Source organism: Vigna radiata, chromosome 2 (assembly GCF_000741045.1).
Source record: "Vigna radiata var. radiata cultivar VC1973A chromosome 2, Vradiata_ver6, whole genome shotgun sequence".
Taxonomy (NCBI): Eukaryota; Viridiplantae; Streptophyta; class Magnoliopsida; order Fabales; family Fabaceae; genus Vigna; species Vigna radiata.
Genome location: NC_028352.1, coordinates 21,607,266 through 21,622,695, shown reverse-complemented (window position 1 = coordinate 21,622,695; position 15,430 = coordinate 21,607,266). Strand labels below are relative to the sequence as shown.

Below are 15,430 nucleotides of genomic sequence, written 5' to 3'. Positions count from 1 at the left end.
AAGTCACATCAAAAGCATGTTTGTGCCCACAGCCAAATAAGAAACACGTCAAATTTGAGAGAATTACATTTTGGGTGAAAAAGACAAACCTATTTTACTTTCAAATGGAAAGAAATGTCCATTAATGTACATAGGATAAATACCACTAACACTGATAAATATTTTTACTATGTTAATTCAATGCTTAATGAACTTAGTGCTCTTTAGAATAGTGAAATTTGTGAGCTTGTCCGTTTACCATCTAGGAAATTCATTGTTAGTTGTAGGTGGGTCTTTTCTATCAAAGTTGGTCTTGATAGTACTATTGATCATCTCAAAGCTTGCCTTGTGGCTAAAGGTTACACACAAATTTAGTTTAGATTATGGTGATACTTTTCCTCCATTGGCAAAGATGGCTTCTACTCGCTTATTTATAGCCATGGTTGTTCTTCAACAATGAACTCTTTACCAACTAGATGCCATAAAAGCTTATCTTAATGGAGATTTATAAGAAGAAATTTATATGGAGTAACCTCCAGGTTTTGTTGCTCAGGGGGAGTCTTTTAATTGGTATGTTGTCTCTACAAATCATTTTATGGCTTGAAACAGTCTCCTAACTAAGGCTTAGTTTGGAAAATTTAGCAATATTGTTCAACAGTTTGGAATGACTTGTAATGAGGCAGATCATTCAGTAATTTGTCGTCACTCAAGTGCTAAGTGTATCTATTTGATAGTTTTGGAAATCTCACATCGACTAGAGATAAAGCCAATTTACAGTATATAAATGGCTGCAAACCTCACCTTACAAACCAGTTTTGTAAGGTTGAATTAGGCTTAAAGTCCACTTCTTAACTTGGTATCAGAGTTAGGTTAGAGCCTATCCTAGCGATATTTGTTTTTTGTTGGCCATATTGTTCCACCCGCTATCGGGCTGTTATCGGACCACCCATTAATGTTTAGTTAACGCTCGATATGTATATACCTCGGCGTGAGGGCATGTGTTGGAAGTCCACATCAACTAGAGATAAGGTCAATTTAGAGTATATAAATAGGTGCAAACCTCACCTTACAAGCCGGTTTTGTGAGGTTGAGTTAGGTTTAAAGTTCACTTTTTAACAGATAGTATATGTTGATGATATTGATCTTACAAGCAATGATCACCATGTCATCTCCTAGATGAAACAACACCTTCACCACTTGTAGGCCAAAGATCTTGGCAAATCCAGATATTTATTGGGGATTAAGGTAGCACAATCCAACAACGATTTTGTTATATCTCAAAGAAAGTGTGCACTGGATATTTTGGAGAAAAATGCATTAATGAACTCAAAATTTGTTGACACACCATGGATCCCAATACCAAACTCCTACCTATTCAAGGGGAGCCTTTCTCGTATCCTCAAAAGCATAATATAGAGCTATAGCTTCAGCAAACTTGGAATTTGAAGATGTCACTAAAATGATATTTATATTTGACAATCAATCTGGTTGCTCTTCAAATTAGTTCTAATCCTATATTTCATGAAAGGGCCAAGCACATTGAGGTTGGCTATCATTTTATTCGAGAAAAATTTGTATTTGGACACATCAAGATTGAATTTTTTTTATGTGATCAGTTAGCAAAACTTTTCACAAGTCTTCATGGAAACGTAGAATTGATTATATTTGTAACAAGTTTGGTACATATGATATGTATGCGACAGTTTGAGGGGGAGTGTTAGATATTATTAAGATATTATTAGTTATAATATCTTGTTAGTTACAATGTTATGTGTATTTTCTAAGTGTACTTTCCTATATTATTCTTCATTGGAAATACATTACCCTATATGTATTTTGTACACAAAGGGAATTAATCCTATACCTAGACTTGAAAGGATTAATTTGAAAGACAGAAGATTCTTATTTTTGTTAATTGATTTGAATCAGTACATCAACTCCAAATATAAAGAACTCAAATCCTAAAGTAATAATTACAAGAGATCTCTAGAATCTTCTAACAACTTCTAGTAATACATTTAATATCCTACCAACAACTTTTAGTATTGCATTTAATATCCAACAAACAACACCTAGTTTTCATTATTTTCACAAACGCAAACTCAATTAACATTCTTACCATACATCTATTGACTATATTTAGGAGAGTGAGGGAGTAGATTGGCCTCTCATGTGCAACACCAAAAAGGTTATTCCTAGGTCAACTACGTGAATTTTTTTGGTCCAACACTTTATCCCTTCTTTTGTGCTGCTCCATAAGCACTTTTAAAATCAAACAATGAACAAAATATAGTTTATGCATAAGTGAAAAGTCTAAACTTGGATAAGTTAAATAAGAGAGCTTCTACTAGTTAGTTTATGCATAAGCTACTGGTAGCTTACAAAAAACTTCGTTCATTTGTTCTTAATTTCTTTTCCCAGAAGTGTTTTTGGAGAAATTTATTCAAATAAACCCTACATCTTTATGGTAGAAAGGAAAGCAAAGATACCAATTAACTTCAATGCATACAACACGAATTTTCAAACTCGAATTGACTATTGATTATACACCAATTAATCTAAAAGAAATGAGATTAAGACACTAGTTCAGAAGAAAAGCAAAGTTGCTACCTTAATAGCAGCGATAGTAACTTTTTCGTTAATAAATGTAGTAGGGCTACCAACAAGTTCACTTGATTGCCTGGAAGGAGTTTCAACACACATAGTGCTAATGAGTTGATACACAATAGCAGAAATTTGTTTCCAACAAGCAGTCACTATATTAGGATAATTGTGGAATGCAGCTTTAAGTCCCTGTAGAAAGTTAATCTGAATATATCAATAAACTAGCATAGACACATGCAACAAATTATTATGTAAACATCAATAGAAAAATACATGTCCATCAATAACCACTGCTTTAAAACATCTATTTAATTATCCATGACAATCACGAAGGCAAGATGCCATTTATCTTTCAAGATCAAGCATATTCGAGCTAACACCAATACTTCCCTTAATTTTCATTTTGCATTAAGTCATCAAATTTCAGTAAACTTTGGCAGAAAACAAAAAAAAAAAAAAAAAAAACTATTACACAAAGCTGACAACAGTAACAATATTTTAATACAATCACAAACTATATGTTGGAGCACATGATACCATTTTATTACCTCAGTATTTGTTTGTTTAGTTGTTGTAGTATGATAAATTTATTTCCTCATTTCACTTTTGTACAGATTTTTTTCAAAAGAATTTCATTCTGTTAGTTCCGGTTATTCCTATAATTCAGACCAGTATAGTCAAAAAATGGATGTTAGATTTCTTACTGGCTGCTGTTTTCTACCCATTATGTGGAGATTTTCGCAAGGCAGGCTAAACCAATAATTTTCATGTAGTCATAGAGGAAATAGTAGATGTGAATTTACTACAAGTTTTATCAGTCAATTTATGCACGGTACAGACGTAATGCACCTATATGCCACTCAACGATAATGGAACAGTGATTTTATAGAAAAGAAAAAGAATACATGAGGTTTTACACCAATGCTAACTTAGGCAGGTGTACGATAGGAGGTCCACTCAACAATAATGGACCTTTCTTGCAGGGTCATCCACACTTATCAAATTGAAGAAAATGGTTCTAACCTTACTAATCTTCAAGTCTTAGAATGTGAGTCATGTCAACTAAGAAAACAAATTAGATTTCCCTTTCAAAAAAACCGCAAAATAAAATGTAATAGTGTCTCTTCTCTAATTCATTTTGACATTTCAGTCCTAGTCAACTCACATCTTTTGGGTTTCAGTATTTTGTTATCAATAAATATTGTACTTAAGTTTATTTAAGGAAAAATTGATCTAAATTGTTGTCTATCTTTCTGCCTTTAATGAAATAAAAAATCCATTTAACAAGGTTATCAAAGTTTTGAGGAGTGATAATGCTAAAGAATATTTTTCTTCTCACCTTTATACTCCTCTAAGTTCACATTGCTTTCTATACTACTACAACAGCCCTTACCCAGTCAAACAAAAGAGTAGAACAATAAGAAAGTAGATCAAATGATCTACAAAGGTATTGATTGGATCTCTTCTTTACTTATGTACAAGCAGACCTAATAAAATGAATAGTATGTGCTTGTGTGCAAGGTTTCACTTAGATCCAAAAGAGCCTCATTTGACAGATGTGAAATAGATCTTTTGGTACCTTACAGGGTCTATTAATCTATGTTTGTGTTATAAGAAAAACAAAAGTTTCAAAATAGAAGGCTTCTAACCCAGACTCTCTTGGAGATCATGTTGATAAAAGGAGCACCAACGGAGGCTGCCAGTTTCTAGAACCTTATTTAATCTCATGATCAAGAAAGAAACAAAACTCAATTCTCCATCTACAACAGAGGCCGAATCTATGCTTGCTGGAAGTTGATGTCCTCAGCAATTATGCATGAAGCATTACATTAAAGATTACTCAAGCTTTGAACACAATATACCAATATATTGTGACAGCACTAGTGCAACCAATCTATCCAAAACTCCTACACAACAATCTAAGGCTAGGCACATTGAAGTAAGATATCATTTCATTTGTGATTGTTGTAAGTAGGATATTAAATGCATTACTAGAAGTTGGTAGAATATTAAAAACCTATCTATGCCACACCAGAGTTTCATTTTTGCCACTGACACAATTTGAGTTCCTACTTCAATTCAAGAAGAATTGAAGGATGAGAATTGGGTTCAAGCCATGAATGAAGAGATGAGAATTGGGTTCAAACATGAGACACTGTTACCAGGCCACGGGATAAAAAGGCAGTAGAATGCAAATGGGTTTATAATGTAAAGTATAAATCAGATGGCACATTAGAATGTTACAAAGCAAGGTTAGTTGCTAAAGGATTTACTTAGACGTATGGTGTTGTGTTGATTATGAGGAGACATTTGCTTCAATGGCAAGATGCCAATAAAAGGCTCAGCAAAAATCATATTCCAGAAACCATATACATCATCATACCCATTTATAGATGCAAACAAATAAACAATTAACCAATGTACACCAAAAAGATTACCTGCAGGGCTTCAAGGCAAATGGTTAGGCAACTCGATTGTATTGAATATTCAAATAAGGTAGAAAGAACACCAAACTTCTTTTCAGTCTCAATATGACCTGAAGGAAAGCCCACAAATGCAAACATAAGACCAAACCAATAAAGCAGTAACCTGAAAAAGAAATGTGCAAAATCCAACCAGTAATGTCTTGTGCCTAAACATGAATTCACATAAATCAATCCTGTCAATCAGTTAGTGACTTATAGTCTCACAGGTTCAACTCCCTAAGATTCTACCAACTCTAGACTGTAAACCATGCACTTGGGACAAAATAAATATTATTTTTATTAGAAAATGATAACATCCTTTTTCAGGCCTTCCAATGAATAAGTAGGATTAATCATCCTTAGTCTAACTTAATTTGGCACACAAAATGAGAATTTACTTTTGAAACTAATTGCAGATCCTGCACTGTCAGTCAGGAATGCAGTTCAAGTTTTAACTTAATCTAAATGGACAAGAAGCAATCCCAAGGGAATTAGATAAAGACTTATCATAATTGTTTTTTTTTTCTCATTAGTGACACGATTCAGACAAGTACTTATCAGACACAAGAAAAAAAGTTACAGGGTCAACTTACTAAGTATCTCTGGCCAGGGCCTATTTAAAAGCCTATTCAACTAAAAGATAGCTTTAGGTCAACAAAAAAAAAAAAATTAAATAAATACAAATAATAATAACAATAATTTTATTATTACCATTGTATTATTTATTTTTTTCATTTTGAGATTTTGGAATTAAATATTTGTTAGTACTATTGAGTGAACGTAGATAAAATAAAATCAGCGTTTAGAACCATGAACTATGAAAAAATAGATGTTAAAGTTTTAGACTTTCATTAATTTTAAACAATAACTTATACGTATGCTTTCATTATCAATAATAGCAGAAGTCACCTGAAGAAACCTCGTCACACAGCATATTCCTTATTTGAGCAGAAGATGGCGAGGTAGACAAAGCTAACGTCAAGCAACCAATAGCAGCAGCCTGCCAACAAAAGTCAATTTTATACTGTCATTGTTAGAGAAGGACAAACAAAACTTTGGACAATTAATCGGACAACTAACCAGCAGACCACTTCGTTCACTTTTCAACCAAAATCCTTCTTCAATCCTTGTCCTAATAGATGTAACAACAAGAGGCAACAAATTTGGTGGCATTCTTGAATATCTGTCAAAACAATGATTTCAGGAGACATACTTATTTTACATTAGGAAGCAGAGAAGTAAATAAAACACCTAATCTGGATTAAAGAATCAAGAAGCATAAATGGTGTTAGTGCAATTTATGCAATTAAATATTTAGCCTACAGTTAAATTGATAAATATCATTATCTTGAATTAATTGTTTTATTCTATCTACAAGAAACACAAATACTCACACGCCTATGTATCCCCATTTCTATTATACAAAAATAATACAATTTTAAAAATACTTGAGAAAATAGGTGATTCTCTAAGAATGGCTTTGAAAGAATTTTCTGGAGGAATAAAAAGATTTGTTAGTGTGAGAGAACCATGTCCACATATGAATAATTTAATGTTTGCTCTGGTTACTTCTGAGCAAAGAGATTATACTAGATTAAACTATTATTTTTATATAAAGAACTTGTGTGGTTCCTAATTAGTAATTTTATCAAATATAATGAAAATGTTTCCAAATCTTTTATGCCCTGTTTTGCATCGCCTCCTCCAAAATTTTGCATGGTCACTTAAGTCATCTACACTTACCAAAATTTAAAAAATGGTACCTAATCTCAAAAAACCCCAAGGGTTATAGTGTGAAACATGTCAACTAAGTAAACAAGTTAGATCTTCCTTTGTATGGAGACTTGTTGCAAGATGTAACTTTCCCTTGTGCATAATTCCTTTTGAAAATTGGGGCCAAGCCAGGTAACCTTTTTGATTTTCAATATTGTCACATTTATTGTTGAATATTCTCGTTGAACTTGGGCTTATTTAATGAAAAGATTGATCTAAAAAATTGTCTATCTAGGCCTTTCTTAACAAAACAAAAAATCAGCTTAGCCAAGTTATCAGTATTTTTAGGAGTGATAATGCCAAAGAATACTTTTCTTTTCGCTTTTCTACTATTTTAAGTTCACATGGCATTTTACAAAAATCAACATGTTCTCATACACCTTAGCAAAATGGTATAGCAAAGAAAAAAGATAGACACTTTGTTTAGACTACTTTGTACCTTATTTCTTGATGCAGATATGTCAATTCACCACCGAGGTGACATTTTTATGCCTTGCTTCCACATACATAGGATTTTCTCTTTCTCCCTCTGACAGTAACATTTCCTTTCTATCCTATTTTCTAATAAATCTGTTTCATGTGTCTCCCTGTGCTTTGTAGTGTATATGTTTTATTCATGACATGTTTCCTACATTAGACAAGTTATCTACAAGAGCTCTCAAATGTATCTTCCTAGCATATTCTCATCTAAAAAAATGGTATCACTACTATTGTCCTTGGTTTTTTGCTTTGTAAATTTAAAATCCTCAGTGATTCCTTTAAGGATAATTGCATATTAACGTTAATTTTTCCTTTAATAAACTCACGTGATAATTACTAAATACCAAACATAAATTACTTTATGGAGTTCAAGCAAAATTCAGAAAAATAAAGTTTTTGTACTAAGGCTGTAAATTTTTTTTTCTTGTACTAAAAGCAAAATATGTCAATAATTGTTTTACTAAACCAACTATTTATCCATATAAAAATGTGTCAAAAACATAATTATTAAAAGTTACTCATTTATAATTTAAAAAGTAATTAACAATAAAATATTTACTGACATAATTGATTCAGAGTTTATGTAATTGATTATGTTAATAAACATTTTATTATTGTTTACATATAATTGGTTTGGCAAAGAGAAGATTTATGATTATTTTATATACTTTAATAGCCAATCTTCATGTTTCATGGTAGAAAGTCTATCACCCATTACTTGTTTAATTTTTCACAATTTCTTTGCTTACTTGTCTCTGCAAATAGTAAATTGTCAAATTCAGAGTCACTGTAAAGCAAGACTAGTTACCAAAGGGTACACGTAGATATATGGTCTCAATTATGGTGACATTTCCTCAGTGTAAAAAAAATTCCCACATTTAGACTTTTCTTGGTCATCGCCACTATTTGCCATTGGCTCTCCATCAGTTAGATATACTTGAGATTTAAGACTGATAAGAAATATTCTTGAGGGCTTGAAAGATCCCTCTCATTATCTTCTATTTATAATGAAAAGCATAAGAGTACATGTAATACCAAGAGTCTGCACCAGACTACTAGGTACAGCTCATTAATAACTCTACAGACTAGCCTAAATGATGATAGCTATGTGTAATGATTCCAACACTCCCCCTCAAGCTGGAGCATACAGATTGTATGTTCCAAGCTTGGAACAAATAAACTCAATCCGAGGTTCATCAATGACTTAGTCAATACATCTGCGAGTTAGTCATTTGATCCAATAAACTCAGTACATATTTCTTTTGACAATAATTTTTCCCGAACAAAATGACAATCAATTTCTATATGTTTGGTTCTCTCGTGAAACACTGGATTTGATGCAATGTGAAGAGCAGCTTGGTTATCACAATACATTTTCATACTCTGGATGTCACAGAAGCTAAGCTCTTGAAGGAACTGCTTCACCCATATAAGTTCACATGTTAATGAAGCCATTGTCATATATTCAGCTTTAGCTGTTGATCAAGCCACTACATTTTGTTTCTTACTTTTCCATGAGATGATGTTTCCTCCAAGGAAAACACAATATCCTGTAGTAGACCGTCTATCAATAGGAGAACCTGCCCAATCAGCATCACAATATCCTAATACCTGAAGGTTTCCGTTGTCTTCATACAACAGCCCTTGCCCGGGAGCCTTTTTCACATACCTTAGAATCCGAATGATAGCATTCCAATGACCAACACACGGAGCTTGCATGAACTGACTAACCACTCCAACTGCAAAAGAAAGATCTGGCCTTGTAATAGTGAGATAGATTAGTTTTCCCACTAGCCTCCTATATCTCTCGGAGTCGGAAAATAACTCACGTTCTTTTGTTGTTAATTTTTGATTTGGATCCATAGGACTATCAACTTGTCTAGCCCCGGAGACATGTCATGAACAAAACATACACAACCAAAAACTCGAGGAGGGGTGTGAAAGAGAGGATCATTCGAAAAGAGGATGGAGAAAGGGACTTTATTATTGAGAGAGGAGGAGGGCATCCTATTGATAAGAAAACATGCAGTTAAGATGGCATCCCCCTAGTGATGAACAGGAATGTGGGCACCAAGCAAAAGGGTACGAGCCGTTTCAACCAAGTGTCTATTTTTCCTTTCGGCTATACCATTTTGCTGGGGTGTATGAGGACAAGTGGACTGATGCAAAATACCATGAGAACTAAGGATTGCCGAGAAAGAGGATGAGAAATAGTCTTTAGCATTATCACTTCTAGAGATTTTCATTACTTGACCAAATTGGTTCTTGATTTCATTCAAAAAAGAGGTAAAAATGGGTAACAATTCAGAGCGATCTATCATTAGATAAACCCAAGTACATCTAGAATATTCATCAATAAAAGTAACAAAATACCTAAAACCAAAAGAAGAGACGCGACTAGGTCCCCAGACATCAGAATGAANAATAGAAAAACTAGAAGTACACATTGAGTGAGACTTTTTAGGAAAGACANATTTGACATGTTTTCCTAGTTGACAAGACTCGCATTCTAAAGTCTGAAGACTACTANGTTCAGGACACATCTTTTTTAACTTTGACAAGTGAGGATGGCCCAACCGATCATGTAACACTTTAGGAGGAAGAGCAGCAACACAGNATACCCGTTGACGAGATCCAAAATGGTATAAACCTCCANCTTCATATCCTTTTCCAATCTGTCGCCCCGAGCCACGCTCCTGTATGACAAAAGAGTTTGAATCAAAGGTTATTGAACAATGTAACATTTTGGTTAACTGACTTAAGGAAATTAAATTGAATGGACAGTGAGGGACAAAAAGAACAGATTTCAGAGTGAGAGAGGGAGATAGGGAGACTTGACCNACTCCCTTTGAANAAGTTTTAGAGCCATTGGCAAGGGTAATGAAATGGGGTTTTTCTTGGAGGGAAAGGGTTGAGAACAATGAGGTATTACCAGAGATGTTGTCAGAAGCACCCGAGTCAATTACCCATGAATTTGGACCTTCCATGGATTGAGAAATGCAAGTTGTGGACATACTTGGGGACTAAGATGATTACGCCAAGCTGTTAGACTTTAATCGCAGATTTTCTTGATACTCTTCCTCAGTGAACTTGGAGTTGGAAGTGGAAGTTTCAGCCTTAGAGATATTGGCTGTTTTTGAAAGAAAGCCATGCAAGGAGTAACAATTTTCTTGGGTGTGACCCGGCCTCTTACAGTAAGTGCACTGTGGACGTCCCCAACCTCCATGTCCTCCTCCTCTAGTGCCATGTCCTCCTCTTCCTCGTGTGGCAACCATGACAGATGGTTCTAGTGTTTCATGAGCTTCTTGAGATTGAGGTGCTGGAACACGAAGAAGACGTGTGGTCAAGGCTTCCAAGGTTGGGACCTCATGGCTTGTCAGAAGTTGGTCTTGATGTGATTCAAGTCTGGATGCAAAGCACGGAGGATCATCACCATATAATACTTGTCAAGCTTCTTCTTGATGTCTTCCGAAGATTCATCTTCCAAGAACATTCTCAATTCTTCCACAGCTGCATGGGCTTCAGTCATGAAGGAGACCATGTCATGATCTGTCATTTTGAGACTTGCAAGCTTGTTTGCTGTATCATAGAGACGTTGAATATCATTAGCATAAATGCTTTGAGCTTTCTTCCAAAACGAGTGACAAGTTCTGAAGGCTCTAAGAGATATCAAAAGTCGTGGTTCCACATACTGCCACAATAGGGCACACAGCTGGAAATCTGCTTATTTCCATTGTTCAGCTTTTCCTGAAGGTACTTGGCTTCCATCCTATTCAAGGTGGTCATAATGACCTTGATCGAGGAACCACATTTCCACAGCTGCAGACCAAGACAAATAATTTTTCCCGTTTAGCTTTTCGGAAGTAATCGAGGGACTTCCAGATAAGGAAAGAACACTTCCAGACGCCATTCTGGATAAAAAAGAAGAAGAAGCTTCGGGACAGTGAGCAACAGTGACCGTGATCAACCAAACAACCCTCGGTTTTCTTCAAGAGGAGCTTCGGGTCTTCACGGGAACTAGGATTTGAGGGTCAGAACCGAGAGAGGGGGCCTAAGCGACAGCTATGGAGGAGTCGCGGTGACTTTCTGGTGAGCAGAGGGTGGCGCATGGACGGCACACGCCTGTTCGCAGCGCACAAAGATGTTGTGCGTGGCGGAGCGTGGAGGAGATTCAGGCGAACCCACCGGTGGGGTTGGTTGTCGCTTGAAGAGGCGAACTAGATCCAGTGGTCGCCAGACGGAATTGTGACGGTGGCCGGCGGCGGACGGCGTTGGACGGCAGTGGACAGTGGTGGACAACAGCGGACGGCGGCGAATGGTGGACAACCAAATTTAAGAACTTCAAACTGCAGTTGACAGCTGCAGATAATAGTGAGACAGTCGAGGACGACGGCGAACGGCACCGAACAGGTGCGAATAGCAGCGACAGTGCTGGTGGACAACTGAGGACAGAAACCAGAGCAGGATGAACCTGCTCTGATACCAACTTGAGATTTAAGACTGATAAGAAATATTCTTGAGGGCTTGAAAGATCCCTTTCATTATCTTCTATTTATAATGAAAAGCACAAGAGTACATGTAATACCAAGAGTCTGCACCAGACTACTAGGTACAGCTCATTAGTAACTCTACAGACTAGCCTAAATGATGATAGCTATATGTAATGATTCCAACAGATATCAAGAATGTATTTCTTCATGGAGATCTAGAAAAGAAAATCTACATAAAGCAACCTCTTAGGTTTCTTGTCCAAGGGTAGTGTGGGTTAGTGTATAAATTGTCCTGGTTTGGAAATCCGCCAAAGAGTACAAACTTTTGGGCTAAAACATAATGAGGTTGATCATTTGATTTGTATACTAAATTGTGTATGTTGAAAATCTAATCATTAAAGGTAATGATGTCACTACAATTTCCCATTTAAAAAAGCATTTATGCAATCACTTTCAAACCAATGAACTTACTTAAATACTTTTGAACTATTGAGACATAGCTCAATGAAATGAAGGTATTTTAAATCCTCAAAAAATATGCCTTAGACATCCTACAAGAAATAGGTAAGATTGATGGTAGACATGTGCATGGTCCAATGGACCAAAACCAAAAATTAATAGTAGAAGAAATTGATTTTTGATCAAGTCCTGAAGAGGACTTTCAATTCGGTTTATATGTTTCAAGCTTAGTACATACAATCTATTTACTCATTTAAATGAACTTACTTAAATACTTTTGAACTATTGACATAGCTCAATGAAATGAAGGTATTTTAAATCCTCAAAAAATATGCCTTAGACATCCTACAAGAAATAGGTAAGATTGATGGTAGACATGTGCATGGTCCAATGGACCAAAACCAAAAATTAATAGTAGAAGAAATTGATTTTGATTAAGTCCTGAAGAGGACTTTCAATTCAGTTTATATGTTTCAAGCTTGGTACATACCATCTATTTACTCAAGCTCAAGCATGTGTCAGAATTGTGCAACTAGTTTCCTATCTGCTCTGTACAGTAGGATTAATCATTGCTTTTCTAAATATTAGATGGAGGAACTCCTATGTATGAATGTATGAGCTAAGAGATGAAATAAACTCTTAAGCATTTTTCCATACTTCTATCTCAAGTCCCCCTTTGCAATTATCTAAAAAGATCTTTTTTGGCTCTCATGAAAGTATAAGAGAACCAATAACCAAAACCAAAAGAATATTTTACGTATTTATGAGTAAAAGAAAAACAACGAAAAACTTACCATTTCAATTATAACTAAATTTAACAAATAGAATAATATGAGAAGCAAAGAAACATACGGTGTAGATGATATCAAAAGCTTGATAATCCTGAATAACAAAACCAGCAATTTAGTATGAGCTTCATGCTCTATTAGGTAAAGAAGACCTACAAATCAATGGAAAAGAGACAAAAAGTGTAAAATTAAGCAAAATATGTAAATAAATAATGAAGAGAGAAGAAAAAAATCAAAAGCACATAACAGATGTCTGTAAGCCACAATCTATTCAATAAGTTACTGCAAATGTTATAGATACCTCTATGAAGTTCCAGTAAAATCTTGCCAAGGGAGCTAGAAAGTGCCATAAAAGATCCAAATTTGTTAGACTCCTTATATTCCGCTACTTGTAGGAAAATCGAAGACAGACCATCCATCATGGTCACTAGCGTGGTTGCAGATGCCATACGTGCCTGAGTGACACAAACAACATTTTCTTAGCCAGGAAATCAAGAACACAATAAAACCACAACCCTTGTTCATGCGAGGTGAGGGGGATAATTGAGCATCATCTAAAGGGTAAAATTAATTAGCTGCATGCATATGAAATGAGATGCATATGGAAGTTGAAAAATGAACAAAACTGCACACTACATAAAACATGCCAAAGGAAAGTTTGTTAGAATAGAGTTGAATTAATGCCAATAAACTGTCATTACATTCGAGAAAATTTGTTATCGAAGGAAATTGGCATTGGATTTGTCGGATCCATTGATCAACTTCCAAATTTGTTGACATAATCATTGAGAGAACCTCAAATTGAATTTATTTGTTTCAAACTTGGTACATTCAATTTTTTTTGCTTGAGGGACTATTAGAATAACTTCAAAATATGTTAAGTAAGCTTTACTCAAAGTTGTTTTGGGTACGATTACTTATCATTTACACTTTCCTTTCTCATCATTGTATCAAAGATATGTTGTAAATAAATATGAGCACCTAAGGGAGACATTTGCAAGCTCTTAAAAATATATTGTTCTCCCTTTGCTTATATTCTCAAGTCTTAATGAAGGCAATGGAGATGAACATCTAGGAAGACTACAGCTTGTGAAAAATAGTTAATAAACTATGCACAAGATGAAGTTACAATGAGCAAGTAGAACATCACAAAGTTAGTGATGAGCAAAGGAGGGATACACACTCCTTGAAAGTGGATTTTAAGTCTAATTCAACCTTACAAAATCAGTATAGAAACTGAGGTTTGTACTACTTGAGATTAAAACTGATAAAAATATAATCTTGAGGGCTTAGAAGATCCCTCTCATTATCTTCTATTTATAATGAAAACACAAGAGTACATGTAATACCAAGAGTCTGCACTAGACTACTAGGTACAGAACTAGGTACTAGCCTAAATGATGATAGCTATGTGTAATGATTCTAACACTCCCCCTCAAGCTGGAGCATACAGATTGTATGTTCCAAGCTTGGAACAAATAAACTCAATCCGAGGTCCCCTCAATGACTTAGTCAATGCATCTGCGAGTTGGTCATTTGATCCAACAAATTCAGTACATATTTCTTTTGACAATAATTTTTCGCGAACAAAATGACAATCAATTTCTATATGTTTGGTTCTCTCGTGAAACACTGGATTTGATGCAATGTGAAGAGCAGCTTGGTTATCACAATACATCTTCATACTCTGGATGTCACAGAAGCTAAGCTCTTGAAGGAACTGCTTCACCCATATAAGTTCACATGTTAATGAAGCCATTGCCCTATATTCAACTTCAACTGTTGATCGAGCCACTACACTTTGTTTCTTACTTTTCCATGAGATAATGTTTCCTCCAAGGAAAACACAATATCCTGTAGTAGATCGTCTATAAATAGGAGAACCTGCCCAATCCGTATCACAATATCCTGATACCTGAAGGTTTCCATTATCTTCATATAACAGCCCTTGCGCGGGAGCCTTCCAATGACCAACACACGGAGCTTGCATGAACTGACTAACCACCCCAACTGCAAAAGATAGATCCGGCCTTGTAATAGTGAGATAGATTAGTTTTTCCACTAGCCTCCTATATCTCTATGGGTCAGAGAATAACTCACCTTCTTCTGCGGTTAATTTTTTATTTGGATCTATAGGACTATCAACCGGTCTACAATCAATCATGTCTGTTTCTTGTAAAATATCCAGAGCATACTTCCTTTGGGAGATTACAACTCCATCTTTTGACTGGGCTACTTCAATGCCTAGGAAGTATCTGAGGCTCCCAAGATCCTTGGTTTGGAAATGTCTATACAAGTACTCCTTCAATTGAGATATTCCAGCAGTATCATTTCCTGTAATAACAATATCATCAACATATACTATCAAGTAAACACATTTCCCAAGGGACGA

The 15,430-nt window shown here is 35.2% G+C and overlaps 1 protein-coding gene across 7 annotated transcripts in view; it reads right to left on the bottom strand.

Annotated features, from left to right (window-relative positions):
- LOC106756139 (HEAT repeat-containing protein 6) overlaps nucleotides 1–15,430 on the bottom strand; it is a 47,800-nt gene that overhangs the window by 21,195 nt on the left and 11,175 nt on the right. For all 7 annotated transcript variants that reach the window (XM_014638417.2, XM_022778798.1, XM_022778799.1 and 4 more), the window contains 6 exons: nucleotides 13,340–13,493; nucleotides 13,103–13,190; nucleotides 6,129–6,231; nucleotides 5,958–6,048; nucleotides 5,022–5,119; nucleotides 2,590–2,772 (listed from right to left, as the gene is read on the bottom strand). In XM_014638417.2, the coding sequence (XP_014493903.1) occupies nucleotides 2,590–2,772; nucleotides 5,022–5,119; nucleotides 5,958–6,048; nucleotides 6,129–6,231; nucleotides 13,103–13,190; nucleotides 13,340–13,493 (717 nt within the window). The remainder of the gene's footprint in view (nucleotides 1–2,589; nucleotides 2,773–5,021; nucleotides 5,120–5,957; nucleotides 6,049–6,128; nucleotides 6,232–13,102; nucleotides 13,191–13,339; nucleotides 13,494–15,430) is intronic.